This window comes from Molothrus aeneus, chromosome Z (assembly GCF_037042795.1).
Source record: "Molothrus aeneus isolate 106 chromosome Z, BPBGC_Maene_1.0, whole genome shotgun sequence".
NCBI lineage: Eukaryota > Metazoa > Chordata > Aves > Passeriformes > Icteridae > Molothrus > Molothrus aeneus.
The window spans coordinates 71,975,142-71,991,813 of record NC_089680.1 but is presented as its reverse complement, the minus strand read 5'-3'; the positions used below and the strand labels follow the sequence as shown (position 1 = coordinate 71,991,813).

Here is a 16,672-nt window from a genome sequence, read left to right as displayed (position 1 = left end):
TATTGTTATCTGGGCAATGGTGGTCTGAGGATGAATCCGCTCAGAACATCATTCAGAAGCCAGGCCCCCCTAAAATTTGTATCAAGAGACCCTGCAGGGATGCAAAGAACATGCTAGCTAGATGTGTTTTCAAATATGGGTGAAGTTTCTGCTACTACAGAAACTACACGCATCTCTTAGCATCTGCTGCAGAGAAAGATAATAAATACAAATTCAAGGAGAAAGTGGCTCTGCCAACACAAGTGCCACAACAGCCACAGCTACCCTGACGTGTTTTAACAGGCATTACTTGCAAGACCACGCATTTTGACAGATCAAAACGGCTCTCAGCCCAATTACAGCCATTTTAAATGGAAGATGTCACTCACCCTTTCCGAGCTCAAGCCTACGAGCCCCCAGGCAGTGGCTCAGACACGCTCGGAGCCCTGCCGCGGATGGGGCCTGTCCATAGGGGCAAGCGGAGACCTCACAGAAGCCGCGGGCCCGACGCAGGATTTATCCGTGAGATCCTGTGCAGCCTGTGACAAGCAAGAGATCAGAAAATGTACCAGAAGAAGTCCCTTTTGAGTGGGAAGTCCGTCATCCAGCTGCCCTGTGTGCTCCCAGGTGAGTCTGGTGCCTCACACTCGAGCACGCCACACCTGGAAGTTTCAGGGCAGACGCTGCACGCCCCGAGATGCCACCACAAATAAATAATTACTGCAGAAGGACAGGCTGCATTTTGCCTCATCAGCCGCACAAACAGCAGCAGGCTCAGCCATTAGCAATTAATTAAAGATCAATGGCATGCGAAACCCCGGGGAACACACGTGCAATTAGCAAATGTATTTAAAGCAAGCCACAAGCCCGCAAGTTTTTTTTTGTCTGACACCACTCACCAAGGCCATTCTTGTCCTTTTTTGTTAAAAACCTCATCCTACTACCCTTTACGAGCCAGGGGGGCTGAGGGAGGGTTACCCACAGAGTTCCACTCGGCAAAGCACATTTCCAACACCCTGCACTGGGTCCGAAGCCCACGGACATGAGTCATTCCTCAGCGAGTTTTCCTGTTTATTCCAAGGGACCTTGGCTGGCCCGTAAGCATCCTTGCCCAAACGAGTGATCTCTAATAGACAAATTAATTAATTTACATGCTCTGCTTTCACTGGTTTGATGGCTCGGGGATGCCCTGCACAGTCCAAAGTTGAGACACTACTCGGTAAACACCCTGCGTGCACCACCAGCAGACCCAGAGCGGGCAACACAGGGTTAAATTTTAAGTTCAAACAATTGCTTTGAAATTTAAACTTCGCTTTGAATTGCGTTGAAAGTTAAACTCCTCTGGCATGGGCAGATACATTACTGGGGAGTTTCATAACCCCTTATATCTGCAAAGAGCCCTCTGAGACCCGGCAATTAAAAGGGAAAAAGGAATTTTAAAAAATAAAAATAAAAAGGGAGAAGGATTTATAATTCCTAGTCTGAATCCCAGAAATGGCTACAGTTTGTCACAGTCTCTGGAACAGACAGAAACTGCATTTCTTTCCTCCCCGGAGTTCCCGAAGGTAATTCTGCCTGAAAGAGCCTCCAGCCAGCTCCAGCTCCACGCTGGGCATTATCACTCTCCACATGGATTTCCCTCCTTTTCATTAATGAAAGAGTTAAACCCCAAACCCCAGCTGAACCGCTGGGGAACGCTGATGACGATGACAATAATATTAGGAAGAGGAAGAACAACAACAACAAGAAGGAAAAAAAAAGCAGCAATTTACCGCCGCACAGAAAACGCGAGGACCGCGGATTTTCCTTCCCGCGTCAGACTCACCTCCTCCTCCCGGACCCTCAGCTCTCCTTCCAAAAGCAGGGATGGAGCGGCCAGACCCGCGGGAGAGAGCCAGGAGCAGCAGCCTCCGGCTCGGCTGTCGCCACAGGACCTCTCTCCATCAACCCCTCCTTCTCCTTCTCCTTCTCCTCCTCCTCCTCCTCCTCCTCCTCTCCTCCTCCCCTGGCGGTACCCGCGGAGCAGCAGCGACACAAAGGAGCGCCCGGGTAGCGACAGCTCCGTGCCAGCCTGGAACAGCGCGAGGAATCAAGGAATTTCATCGTTGTCTTGTCTTTTTTTTTCCTTTCTTTCTTTTTTTTTTTTTTTTTTTTTTGGTTAAAAACCTCACAAGAGCCCCGTGTCCACGGTCCGAGAAGGGAAGGAGCTTCCCCGGAGCTGCCTCGGTGCTGAAAGCTCCGAGAGTTTGCTGAGACTCAGTTGGAGCTGCGTCCAAAAACGGTGCGGCCCCAAGTTCCAAAGATAAACCCCCCAGGCTAATGTTTTTCCTTGCCCAACCGCAGTTCTCCATCCCACTGCCTCTGTCACGCTTGCTTTGTTTGGAAATGAAAGGACTGAGATGGTATTTCATGAAATTGCTGCCCGAATGCAGCTGTTAAAGCAGCACTAAAATTTTACCTGAAGGCAAATCACAGGGGCAGGGAGGAGCTGCCCTTGCTTGGCTTTCCCAAAAAAATGCCCACCAATATTTGCACCTGCATGTTCACCCCGCCCCACCCCAGCAACACAGGTACACCTCCAGGTGGAGATGGAAACAGCACACAGGTGATACTTGTGTGTGTGTTAAAATAAAAAGGGAGAGACTGGCATGCCCAAGTTACTCAGCCCATCTTAGCAGGAAAGGTAAATTTAGTAGAAATTTAGGTGTTCCGTGCAGTGGGGACATCAGTGAGGTTGCTTGGATCCAACCCTTGCAAACGGATCTGCAGCTTCAGCTCCTGGCACCTCGGAGATCCTGGAGCAATGGGTGTCTCACCTGCTGGAGGAGAAGCTTGAATTGGTGCCTGGTGTACAAATCAGACCCGCGTGTGGTCTGGTGGTTTGATTCACCGTGCTTTTCTACGCTGGATGGAGAGGAAGGTGCCACCTTTCTGGGAGCTGATCTCCAGGGAATGTTCAGGGAATGTCATACTGAAGAAAGAAGCCCAGCCCAATTCAAAACAAAACCAAAACCAAAACAACAAAACCAAGCATTAAAAAAACAACAACAAAAAAAAACCCCAAAACAAAACCAAAAAACTCAAACAAAAAAACCCGCCAAACTAACAAACAAAGAAACAAAAAAACCCACAAAAAACCAAAACCAACTAAACAAAAAAATGCAGCACCAAAACCCTCAAGACAAAAACCCAGCTGTATCACCTTGTTGTATCGGTCCCTGGGTTAAATATTCCCGAGAAGGACTCAGGAAGGGGCGAAAAGAAGGGAAAAAGAGACTGACAGAAGATTACATGGTCTAAGTCTCATTTCTTTATGTGGCAGGGTAAAACTCCCTGGGCTGCAGCAAGACCCTGAATTTTGCACATGCTGACCTCGTGTCCAGGGGCGCTCCAGCAATCCACATCACACAATCCACATCTTTTGCCTTCCCCCCAGAAGGGAGTGGATGCAGGGAGTGTCTCATTTCAGTGAGATTTGTGTATGACTGGCAGGGGTTTAGTTTTTATCCTTGTAATCAACCATATGTGCCCCAGAAGGCAGCACTGAGGGAAAATGAGGAAGGTCTGGAGTGCCCTCAGTCCCTGCAGCTCATTCCATGGACAAGCAAAGAGGATTTTTCTCCTGCAGGAACTCATTTTACCCTTTGGATGTTCATATGCCATTTATCTCTGGAAGATCCAGACCAAGAACCAGAATTTGATCTCAAATGCTACAAGTGGTGAGGATAGAGGACAGAGAAAAATATATATATTTATTTATAACAAATAAATAATTTGTTGTTCTTACCATGATTTTTTTTTTTGCCAAAGCAGCTCAAGCTATTATTCAGATGGAGTTCCTAACTGGAAACTGTTCTGTTCTCACAGTTCCAGTCATGACTTTCAAAAAAACTCAGGTTTGGTTCTACAAGGCAAAGCAGTTTCACAGGAATGGGATGGAGCCTTCTTGCCAGCAGGGCACGATGGAAAAGAAGAGGGATGTTATTGGTAGACTGTAAAGCGAAACTGCCTGGAAAGTGATATTGCCACTGAAATTAAAAAACAAAAAGAAAAAAGAAGAAAGAAAAAAGAAAAAAAGAAAAAAAGAAAAAAGAAACAAGAAAAAAGAAAAAAAAAGAAAAAAAAAAGAAAAGAAAAAAGAAAAAAAGATGTTGTAAACACTTGCACACTGGGCTTTGTTTACTTCCACGTGTAGTTAACCCAGATGGCCATGTGATTACAGCTGAATATGAGATTATGTACCACAGGGCACTTTGGACAGGAAGACACTGTGCCTGCAGTGCTGTGCCTAAAAGAAAATGAGACATTTTCTTCCATGTCTTGTGTACAATTTAAAGACACAAAGAAACAGTCAGAGAAGCAGAACATAGAAGAAAGTAAGCCCAGTGGGTGTTTGGCTTTTTATAGTTACTGGAAGAAGATGGGACATTGTCTGTGTGCTTTTTAATTGGCCAGAAATAGAAAATAAATCCATCTTGTATTCATTCTCCTTTTACTACAGAGATAGTGCATTACAAGGTTTTGCACTCCTGCCAATACTCACTCCTGCCAAAAGAGTAAATTGCCAGTTTTCACAAAGTTGCACATTGCTCCATAAATATATATTCAGCAGGGGCAAATACCTTCTCCTTTTAATACCTGTGTTATACTTCAACACATTTGATTAGAGAGATGCATGTTCTGGGACACAGCTCCATTTTTTTTCATTCAAGAAGAAGGGGGAAAAAAACCCCTCAAATTTATGTAGTATGCATCCTTTCTTGCTTTTGGAAAATGAAGGTGAGGCTGTGCCACCAACACTCCATATTGACACATTCCCACCTCCTATCCCTGTGTCCAAGCTGATGAAAAGAGGGTTCCCACTCTCTTAAAAGTGCAGAGCAGTAAAGCCACTGGAAGGTTTTTGGCAGCACAGCCCTAATGGAAAAGCTCAATCTCACTCATAAAAGCTATGCAATGGACAAAAGGTATTATGGAAATACTGTTATCATTCACTTTACAAAATAAATGGGGGAAAAAGTATCTGGCAGTGCCTACAGAGGAAACTCTCCACAGTCTGACAGAAAAAGGAACAAGGGATTCATCAACTCTAAAATGATTAAGAAGTTTGGTTTTAACTTCCTCTTTTCTTTTTTCCTTCCCGAAACAGATCTTACTAGAATAAAACAAAGGCAAAAAGATCTCTGAGAGCTCTGCCAGTCTCTGTCAGTTACGTATTTTGGGAAGTGGGGTGAGTCCACATGAATTCTGTTGTCCCTATCTTAGAGATAATTCTGTTGCATTTTAGAAGAGCACTTGAGCTATGGTTGACAAGTGCTCTATGCAGTTCTCTTATCACAAAAACCTCAGTAAGGAAAAAACCTGGGCCCTCTGAAACCATCTCAAATCATAGAAGAAAGGCAAGTGGCACTTGCTGATACAGAGATAATTCAAATCTTTTATTTAACAAATGAAAACATCATTTATTTCCCATGGAACAGTCAGAATTTTGACTGTAGCATCATGAACTACAGAAAGTATAGAAGTTTTTTGTCTCTAGAGCCCTGTTCTTCTGCTAATGGTGATGAAAAACTCTGTGGATCCATGATCTGGCTGAACTTACCTCAAGTTCTGTGCAATAAAAATGGCATAGGTCTCTCTCCTGGGAAACCTTGGATAGTTTCAGACCCCAGCCTGAGTGGACTGAAGCTGCTAAACTGGAGGAAAGTTTTAATTTCTTACTCCCACCTCCCCAGAAATTTTTCACCTTGGGGAATACATCAAAACTAGATTGCAAATTATCTGTCAAATGCTAAAGACACTGCAGGATGAGGCCACAAAGCCCATTTTCACCACAGCAGATCAGCTGACTTCTTATTAAACCATACTCCAAAACTTTCTTGAATCTTTCTGAATTTTCTTTCTTTCTTTCTTTCTTGAAGTCTTTCTTGAATCCTGCTGTATTTCAATTTGCTGTTCCAGCCAGGCATTGCATCTGGATCCTTCCCTCTGTGAAGACACATCTGTCAAGTGAACCTGCTTAAATTCCTAGTGAGAAGAAAAGACTGAATATCACCACGATAAGAACGAAAATGCAGCAGGTAGGGATTAGTTTCTGTGTTAAAGAATCTATTAAGTACATCAAAAATACCAGCAACTTTCTGCAGTCTGTTACAGATTATTTAACCTAAAATGGTTGTCTTTTCCTGAATCTGTCATTCTCTACGTCCTGAAAACATGTTTAACTTGGGCATTCTGTCTCCTTCACAGGCCCGCATTGCCTGTGTAACTAATGTAACTGCAGCAATCCTTGAAAAAATGGCTTTCTTGCCACAGGATAAATGGATTTGCAGCTGCGTGGCAGACAGAACTGAAACGTGAAAAATAAACAATTCAGTGTGAGGTGTTAGCAATAACTGTATCAAATTGTGATGATCATTTTACAGATACAATTCCAGCGAGAGTGTGTGGTCCTTAATCAAGTGCCCTTTTAACTTGAATGCCCTGTTTTCTATTTTGAATTATCACTTAGGGTAGGCTCCTGGACTTCTTCAAGGAATTCTCTGACATATCTACAGTCTAATCTCCATCTACACGTGCTAATCATCTTTTAAACACTGATCCTGGCTGGATGCCACACACCCACCAGAAGTCCCCCCCATCACCAGCTGGGCAGAGGAGGGAAAATACAATGAAAGGTTCCTGGGTTGAGATGAGAACACAGAGAGAAGAGACTTAGGGAAATTAGTTTATTACCAATCAAACCACAGCAGGATAAAGACAAAGGAAACTAAATCTTTAATACTCCTTTATCCCACCCTTCCCTTCTACCAAGGCTTAACTTCCCTCCCAGTTTTCTCTTCCTCCTTCCCCTCAGTGGTTCACGGAGATGGAGAACAGGGTTTGTGGTCTTTTTATTAAGCATTCTCTCCTTCTTCCTCCTCACCACTGATGGTCTCAGATGTGGCCAGAGGATCCATCCTGGAGCTGGCTGGCTCAGCTGGACACAGGGGAAGCTTCCAGCAGCTTCTCAGAAAAAAACACCCCTGTGCCACCCCCCACTACCCAAACCTGGCCATGCCAACCCCACACAGACAGAGTTTACTTTATCTGCTGCTGTGGAGCAGCTTTTATTCTCTCGGAGAAAAAACACCAGCCCAGGAGAGCAGCAAATGAACAGCACAGAAAAGGTGGCTCCTGGTGCAGCTGGGCTGGGTGATTAGTACAAAACAGAACACAAGCCACTCAAGCTTTTCACACTCGTATGTCCTAAGAAATTTAAGGCCAGATGAATGAATATGGGTTGCTTTTGGTTTTGGTTTTTTGGTTTTTTTTCCACAAAGTTCTTTTCACCTTTGAGGCCTGCCTCAGAGCAGCTGCATTTTCTTCACTGGTTTCCCTCATTTTGCAGCTCCAGCTTCCTAAGCCGGTCCTCAAACTTTGGAATGTCGACTCGGTGCTTCATCAGGAACTTCCCATTTAAGTGAAAAACAGGTATGTCATACTTGTATTTATCGTACCAGGCCGAGTTCTCTGGAAGGGTGATGTCCACCTCCTGCAGAATGAACTGTGGCAGAGAAGAGATATGTCAGTTCCCAGTGGACACTGTAAAACAAAACCTGCTTGTCTTCTGATCAGTGCTTTCCTCACAAGTGCAGGGCTGTTTTCCTGAAGCTTGCGGGTTTATTCTTTGTGTTGCGGCCTGGTTTTTTTTTTGAGTACAGAATATATGTAGCCACAACCCTTGGCTGCCTCCCCACAAGGGACTGCCTCCCTAGCCCAGAATATTCCTGTTCCACTCTCCCGTGGGCAGCAACCCCAACAAACACACAGCCGGGAACAAAACAGGCAGCAGAGTGCAACAGGCCTCAATGCTTCCATTAAAAGTTTCATCCTTCAACAGAGACATCAAAAACTGGTTGAAAAACGGCGAAAACTGCAGCCACATAGTTCAAATATTCAAAACCCCACTTAGTTACATCTTTCCCAAATTACATCCTGGCTCATGAAAGTTCCAAGCTCTTCCTTCAGACAAGGCAACAGTATTTGCAAAAGGAGTATTTTCAAGAACTCCTGTAATATGGTTTATATTGGCTTAGTTTGCCAATACTTATTTGAGTAGCATTATCACAAAATGCTTTTGGATAATGAGTTTTATGTAAATCAGAGCTGAAATTGTCTTGAAGAGGTCATCCATGAAAGAATAACAGATGCAAATAAATCCAAGCAATTTTCTTTTTACAAAGAATGAATCCTGATTAACTGTTCTTTCCATATAGAAAACATATACAGAATTTCCATACATTACCCTTCTCTTATATGGCTCAAGAACTTCTTTTGCTTCATCACACAGAGGGCATGGTTTCTAAATGAAAACATTCAGAGTACCTTAAAGTGTGCAGTAAAACACAGAAGTTGTTTGTACTGTGAAATAACACACACAGACATTACATTCATTACTGTAAATTCAGGTTCCCTTCCCTGCACCAAGCTCCCTGCCTTAGGGGCTTTCTAAAACTTTACTTATCAGTGCAGTATGGATGAAAACAAAACCCCAACAAACTATCCAGCTACTGAATTTAATCATTTTACATTTCCTATTGCATTTCTCATGGGGCAAATTTTACAGTTTTCTAAATCAGATCCAAGGGAATGATCTGAAAGTATTTTCAGCAGCAAATGAAGACAGCTGCAGGCACCACTCCTGCTAAAACAGGAATGAGAAAGCCACACAAGTAACTTCCAGCCTGTCTCAGATCAAGAAACATGGCTCAGCTCAAATGGGAAAAGCAGGCAATTTAAGACTGGGTGGCTTTGACTGGAAGAAATTAAGCAGGATCCTCCAAACAGCAGAGCTGGAAGGAAAGTAACCTCCAGAAAGGAGAACTGGCAAACACCTTCAGTGTCTTAACCCCTGATCAGGTCAAAAAAAACCCCTCACATTTCTGAAAACTCCCCCATCTGAGTTCTGCTGACACCAAGGCTGGAACTGAAGAATTAATTCATATGAAAGCATGCTGCTCCAATGTTTGCAACAGCAGAATTTGGCCCATAAAATTCACATGGCAAAGTACTTGGAGGTGAATATGACTGCTCTGTCCCTCTGCCCCAAAACACCTCCCGCTGCTGGAAAAGATCTTCTTCTCACTCTCCCTCTGAAAAGTCTTCCTTGAGCTTGTTTAAATGTGAAGTTAACTTGCAACAGCTACTTTTTATTTCCTGTAATGTGAATTTTCCAGTAATGTGAATTACTTCAGATTAAACACTCTGCTTTTATTTAGATCCAGCCTAAATTGCCTTTCCCACATGGACAAAGTCCTTGTGCTCTGAAAACCTGCGCAGGACACTGAAGTGTCCTGTGTTCCTCATAGTCCTGGTTGCTTTTGGTTTGACAGATACTGGTGACTGAAAGGAATTGACCCAGAACCCTGCACACCAGTTTTGTAACACACAAAAAAAACCCCAAAAACCACAAAAAAACCCCCAAGTGTGTGCAGTTAAACCAGGACACACTTGGTTCCTCTAGGCCTGTGGAGAGCTTCCCAACATACCAGGCGCATAAATGCTTTTGGTAAAGGTGGCTGAACTTTTTCTTTTTTTTTTTTTTTTAGGAAAAAATATAGTTTCATTCTCATGACAAGCTTAAGCACTAGGTGGTACTGGCTTAAAATCAGAAGTGAATTATTTTAACAGTGAAATCTTTTGTAGAAGTAGATTTATATAAGCAAATGTTGCTGGGGTGGTCAGAAAAGGGGACTACAAAGGGAAACCCATTTGATAGTTTCTATCAGTTTGATCCAGAAGTCATAACTCCCCTTCTGCTTTCTCCTCCTCTTTTCTCCTTATTAAAAATAAGAAGGAGGCAAACAAGGGATCATTCAGCATAAGATAACAGTGTAGATTAGATTTTTTTAATAGACTGCACTTTTCTTTGCAATTGCCAGGGAACATTTGAAGTTAACAGTAAACATTTAGAGTTAAAAAACACCTTCAACAAAAGGCCATTTCAGGGAAGTGCTGGAAATCTGCTACTAGAAAATTTGATTTCACACAGTGCCTTACTAGTTAGGAGTTTTAAGACACATTTTAAATTTAAAAAGATAATTTTTTCCAATTTTTAACCCAAAGGTAAGAGCATTATTCCCTACCTTACCCCATTTGAATTATGAATTAGTTGAGGCTGAACTGGGCACGGGGAGAGAAAGCTGCAACTTTAAAGTATAGTTCTGATTATTAAATGGATGCTGACCTATTATTTTTAACCTATTCATTTGTCACACAGTTTCCACACTCCTGTATGGTTACAGAAGGAATGAAAAACACTGTGCAGGAGGAGGAAAATATTTTAATCATATCTAAAACCACCACACTGATGTCAGCACTCTCAGTGCTTTGCATTTGTAGTTATTCTCCTCTTAAAAGCTGCAACAACCACATAAATTCAGCATAACCCATCTTGTGCCATCCTTTATAAAAGTGCAGAACTATGCAGGTAATAATTGAAAACAATTCATGAAATGTGACAGTCCACAAATGACCCTTCCTGCTCATCTCATCTGTTTTCTAAATATGCCTAGGAATTCTACACCCATTTTTTTCTGCTGCCAATAAAGCAAAAAAGAGGGTAAAAGAAAAATCTACTTTTCCCTCACGTGCTCCCAGCACTAATTGGACACATTTTACAGTCTCACAGGTGGTGCTGAAATTAAACATGAGCACTTTGAAGAGCCTGCTTTGACTGCTGATGCTTGTGGTTGGCAGATTGTGTGTAACATTTCATCTCTGCTCTCCATTTTCAGGGTGAAACTCTGGCAGCTGGGCCAAATCTTCAGCTGGTAAATGAACCACAGAGTCACAGAGGCAAAACTGCCCTGAAATATTTGTTGATTGCTAATTGTTGATTGCTAATTCTTACAATGAGAGCGGGACTGTGCAGCAAAGCCTGGTGTGCAGAAACCCACTAAGTAAAACGCCCAACACCACTTTGAATGGGGGAAAATAAAGGGCAAGGACAAGCCATTTAACCTGCAATTCCTGTGTTTCAGAGCTGACAAAGACACAGTCTTGCCCAGCTTTATTGTGTGAACAGCTCTTACCTTGGTGAATAAAGTCAAGGTTGGTTTATTCGTGCTGGCTGAGCAGAGTTGTCTCCCCAGTGGGCTGGGTGAATGCCTGGCTCGTGGCAGGGCTCTGCTCAGGAAACAGAGCACCATCATCCTGTTTCAGGCAGTAAAAAAAACCCAAAAAAACAAAAAAACCCCTCTGAGTTGTTCCAAGTTATAGCTCATGAAATTTAATGTCAGGATAAACGCGACGCTTCCATGGCGGCTCTAAATCACACGCAGCCAAAACATTCAACCCAGGGTTTTTATCCTCACACTATCAACACATTCATCAGGGAGGTGGGTTTACTATGTGGCAGGCCAGAAACGTTGTGCAGCTCAAAAAGCAGCAGTTCCATTTAAAAAAAAGAAGAAAAGAACAACAAAACACCTACGTTTCCTTGTTGAAATGCCTCTTTTAAATTCCCTAACACAAATGCTGACATAAATGCACTATGCTGTTCCAGCTCCACAGATGCCAGCTGGAATTACATATTTAAAAATGCAAAGTGCTGTGCTTTGAACCTCTGTAATCTTGCTGCAGCGTTTGACATAGTCTACTTACCCGAATTATTCCATCAAAAAAACTAATCTGTGCCTAATCAGAATATTAATACAATGCATTCTGCGGTGAGTAAAAAAAGCTGTAGCCAAGATGATTTAACTTGGTAATATTAAAAGCATTCATACTGCCCCAAGTCCTTCCTGCAACAGCAAATTAATTGATGGGTTTGTAATTCCTTTGAGAAAATCTGAATAAGTTAAGTGTTATTGAAGGGCACCATGCTGGAGTCTTGAAGTCACCTGTTCATAATGTCATTGATAAAAACACTGCTTCCTCCAAGATTTTGTCTTAATGTGACCCCTACAAGACTGAGGGACAAAGAAGGAAGCCAAAGGGAGTCTGCATGGTCATTATCAGCAGCCATGACACCTGATGTCAGAATTTACACTGGGAAAACCAAACTGAATCCCTTTTACCCAAAGCCAAACTGCTTCTGCTCAGTTTCAGGCCTGACTTACCTGTAGCTTCTATTATCTAAAGCTAAACACACAACGTGATGTCACAATTTCTAGCAGCTAAAGAGTGAGGAGGAACTCATTGCAGCTTCTGGGCACAGTTTGGGATGTTTAATCAAACAGAACCCAGTGCTCTTCTGCTTCACTGGATATCTCAGTACCAATATCCCGAAGCTTTTTTCTAAGAGGAAAGTTTATGCAGAATAACCACTAAGGAAGAACACTGCAGTGGACTCTAAACTTTAAATGCTCTATTTCTAAGCCACAACCACAAGAAAAAAAAAATCAAATGGGTGACAGGGCACTGCTCTACCAATCTTCCTGCACAGCCAAAAGACAGCAGCTATTAGTAAGAGTCAGCTGCAAGGGGCAGAGCAGTAAAATTCCTGTCACTGAGCAGCGACTGGCACAGCACACACTGCCAAAGGTCACAGTCCTTGGCAGCTACTGCACTTGTTTCACTTAGCAAGGTGGAAACAGAACTGCCTGGGATTTTGAATGTTAGATGTGCGGGCAAGCTTGGAACCTTTTGGAAAAAGGCAGATCTGGAGGGCAGGAAGAGCCTCAGTCGGACGTGGAAAATTTTTAAACCCACAGCAAATGGAAGACCACAACAGATGCAGTTTTGGCACGAAGTGTTCACAGCATGTTCGCCTGTTCACATGCAAGATAAAAAGTGGAGGCAAAAAAAAGGGTCTGCTTGCTGACAAGTTTTTTAAGAACACTTTTGTTCCCAGCCTAGCAAGCCTTCCAAATGAGGAAGATGCTCTCACATTGTTTTTTTTTTTTGGATAGTAGAATGAAAAAAGCACAGATTTCCATAGATCACATTTTCCCTTCCACACATATATGTGCATAAAACAGCTCCAGTTCAGTCCAGAGTTCCCTTCCTGATCCGTCCATACTCTGCTGTCCTGAAAACAACAACTACCAAAACATCAGCTGAAGAGGAATGAATAAAACAGTTTCAGTACCTAAACTTTGAGGCCCCACAAAAAAAAAAAACAAAAAAAAACCAAAAAAACCCCAGCCAGTAGTGCCTTAACTTCTTCATCAATTTGATGTAATTACAAGAAATTCTACCTTCAGAATCTAGCAGCAAATCTTCACTGACCAGAAGAATCTGCTGTTTCCAGGGCTAACAGGAGTCTGACTGGCTGTTTTTACAAATAACCTGAAAAAACCAGAGTCCTGTCTGTCTATTTATTCACCTAAGCAAAATGATACCAAAGACACTAAAATGCACAAAACTTCCCATATCATCATTCTGGATTTCTCTCTAGACTACCCCCAATTATAAAGATTTGCTTGAGGGAAAAAAATGAACACATAAATGCAAAGAAGGATGCTTGCAAACTTGTGAATTTACCCTCCCCTAAACCACAAAGCTACAGATTTAACAAATTATTCTTTTGAGTCTGGGCTTGGCCCATGCTCTATTTTGCAAAGCCAAGTTGGACTCAATTCCCATTAACAGAATTTACATCACCCAATAAATCCTCATCTGCAGGAAAACTAAGTTGTGACACTAAAACCATCCATTATTTAGATGAGGCAAGCATCTGTATAAACTTAATCTCAGCATCAATCAAGGAAAGACAAGCATGGATTTATTTTCCTTGAAGTATTTACCTTTAAGTAACAGCTGAAAGACAATGGGGGGGATAAAGTAGGTGCAAATACCAGGATGCATGCTGATGGCAATTTAAACACCTATCTCCTGTTATCCCTCATTCAAAACCAGCTATGGCCATCAAGGAAACTAAATTTCCTGGCAGTCTGCATTTGATTACCTACCAAGGAGATGCTGAACAGGAAAACAGGTGACACAGACCAGGGAGCCCAGGTGAGTGGAGACAGCACACCCTGCAGCTGTGGAGATCCCCACGCAGCTTTTACCCCACCAGACATTCAGAGGAGGCCTGCAAAACACAAGAAAATCTTTTCTGCACGTGCTCATAACTCTAGGAGTCCCTCAGGGAGAACCAGGTTCTTGCAGCAGCTCGAAATTCAAAGATACCATCAGCAATACGAGCTGTGTCTGTGGGGTGATGTTATGCATCAATCAGTGCATGTTTCCATGCATTTTCTCCTACAGTAACCCGGGGAAAATGCCACAGAAATACACTGCATTCCATCACAGAAAAGATGGAAGTGTCACATTTGTCAACATATTTTGCTCAGTAACCCCTCCAGATTAGAGGGATGAGGCCATGGGAGTGCATCCTAGAACCTGGTCCAGGGCCACACTTCAAATACCAGATAATTTAAATTGCACCCAACAGGTTGCTGTAATGGCCTGTTCTGAATACTGTGCAGAACTTGCACAAAAAACCACACTACTACCATAATGTAAAGTTTCTAATGGAGCTTAAAAGTTAACAGTAAAAATAGCATAATAGAGGATAAGATATGCATCATATATATTATAGAACACAGCATACAATATTTTATATATAACCATGTATCTTATGAAATTATATTAATATCTTACATGCTACACAGCCTATTATGTTATCATATTACCAAACATAGCAATAACATTAAAATATAGGATATTGCTGATATAATACATATCAATATTTATGTAGGTCATATTAAGGTAATATTAATATGTCATTAATGCACAATTAATATTGCTTTGGTGTATTGTATGAATAACTATATTAATGCTACTGTATATTACATATAATATGTATATAATGATATTGTATATTAATTATATATATAATGATACTGTATATTATATTGATACATATCAATATATTGATATGTATATATTTTATTTATATGTACAGCTTGTGTGTTTTAAGTATACACATATATACACATACATACACATATATATAATATAAATATATATATATTATATATATATTTAAGTATACACATATATACACACATATATATACCTATACATATGTATATATTCATACAAATATACAAATATTTTCATGAGTATATATATGTATACAGATTTATATATATGTATACAGATTTATGTTAATGTATGTGTATATACAAATATACACATATATTAACATAAAAATAATATGAAATATATTATCATGTTTACATATAAGATACACATTTGTGTGCCTATATATATAACAATACATAGATATATGATACATATTTTTGTGTGTGTATATGTGAAAAACAAATCAGGAAATATATTATAGATATAAAAAAGTATAAAAATTATAAAATAAATTATAATTTATATATAAGTATATATATGTGTGTGTATATATATGTATATGTATATTTATGTATGTATATATACAATCTGGCAGGGTTTGGGTGGTTTTGCTCCGAAGTTTCCAGATAGAAATGTTTAAAACTCTTTATTATGTTATATATCTATAATGTATATAATGCCTACATACACATGCAGATATATATATATATACACACATATATATGTATGTGTATATATATGTATATATATACATATATCTACATATACATAGATACATATTTGTATATATAGACATATATGTATACATATATACATATACATAGACAGATGTATATATATACACATATATATACACACATATATACATTTGCATACATACATATCTGTATATATACACATATACATAAATATATGTATATATATGTGTATATATATAAAATATATAAATATATATAAATATAAGTATATATATTTATAGTTATATAAATATATATGTATATATATAAATATATGTAGATATACATATAAATATATGTATATATACACACATATATATATACATATATACATGCACATATATACATATACATATATATATACACAAATATACATACATATATATCTCTGTGTGTGTGATATATAATCTGCATATGTATATGTATATGTAGGCATTATATTCATTATGTATATGTAGGCATTATATTCATTATAGACATGTAACATAATAAGACTTTTAAACATTTCCATTTGGAAACTTCTGAGCGAGTCCCCCCGGGCCCCGCCGGCGAGCCCAACGGGGTACAGTGTATCCAGAGCCCTCCTCCCTCTGCCCCGCAAGGAGCCAGCCCGCACGCTGATGCCGATACCCGCAAACCTGTGCCCGGACCCTCCGCGGCGACACGGAGCCGGGGCACCCGCATCCCGGGGCACCCGCATCCCGGGGGAGCCGCATCCCGGGGGAGCCGCAGCCCGGGGGCTGCTGCATCCCGGGGCACCCGCATCCCGGGGGCTGCTGCATCCCGATCCCGGGGGCTGCTGCATGCCGAAGAGCCGCGTCCCGAGGGAACAAGGCCCGAGAAGCCAAGGCGGTCCCGCACGCACCTGCGGGAGCTCGGCCGGGCCGCGGGCGGGGCGGCAGCGCCGGCTGTGACGCGCCCGCGCCACGGGAAGGAAGCGGCTCCGGCCCGGGAAGCGCTCCCGGGGCACAAAGGGAGCGGCCGAGGCCCGCAAGAGAAAGTAAAATGCGAATAAGTAATAGGAATGGGGGGATAGGAGGGTGGAAAAGGGGCAAATCGCTTAATTTTAGAATTTTAGAAGCTTATTAGTGATAAGATGGTTATAAAAATAGTAATATGTTTAGAGTAATTAAAATTTGGATAATTAGGATTTA

General features: G+C 41.3%; 2 protein-coding genes across 7 annotated transcripts in view; both read right to left on the bottom strand.

The window, feature by feature from the left end:
- The window catches only part of MARCHF3 (membrane associated ring-CH-type finger 3), a 61,369-nt gene extending 59,443 nt beyond the window's left edge, over positions 1-1,926 (bottom strand). For all 4 annotated transcript variants that reach the window (XM_066569648.1, XM_066569647.1, XM_066569650.1 and 1 more), the window contains exons 1-2: positions 1,805-1,926; positions 369-518 (exon numbers count right to left, since the gene is read on the bottom strand). The gene's annotated coding sequence lies outside the window, so the exon portion shown is untranslated. The remainder of the gene's footprint in view (positions 1-368; positions 519-1,804) is intronic.
- Positions 1,927-5,393: 3,467 nt separating this feature from the next.
- CZH5orf63 (chromosome Z C5orf63 homolog) lies at positions 5,394-16,437 on the bottom strand. 3 transcript variants are annotated; one of them, XM_066569696.1, is made up of 5 exons: positions 16,384-16,437; positions 13,878-14,002; positions 11,055-11,175; positions 8,267-8,323; positions 5,394-7,525 (listed from the first exon to the last, which is right to left on the bottom strand). In XM_066569696.1, the coding sequence occupies exons 3-5, from the start codon at positions 11,172-11,174 to the stop codon at positions 7,346-7,348; spliced, it is 357 nt and encodes a 118-aa protein (XP_066425793.1). In that variant the 5' UTR covers position 11,175; positions 13,878-14,002; positions 16,384-16,437; the 3' UTR covers positions 5,394-7,345. The 3 variants fall into 3 exon arrangements, with proteins under 3 accessions (XP_066425793.1, XP_066425794.1, XP_066425795.1); XM_066569697.1 differs by lacking the exon at positions 16,384-16,437 and adding an exon at positions 16,149-16,241; XM_066569698.1 differs by lacking the exon at positions 16,384-16,437 and adding an exon at positions 16,157-16,176.
- Between the last annotated feature and the right edge of the window lie 235 nt (positions 16,438-16,672).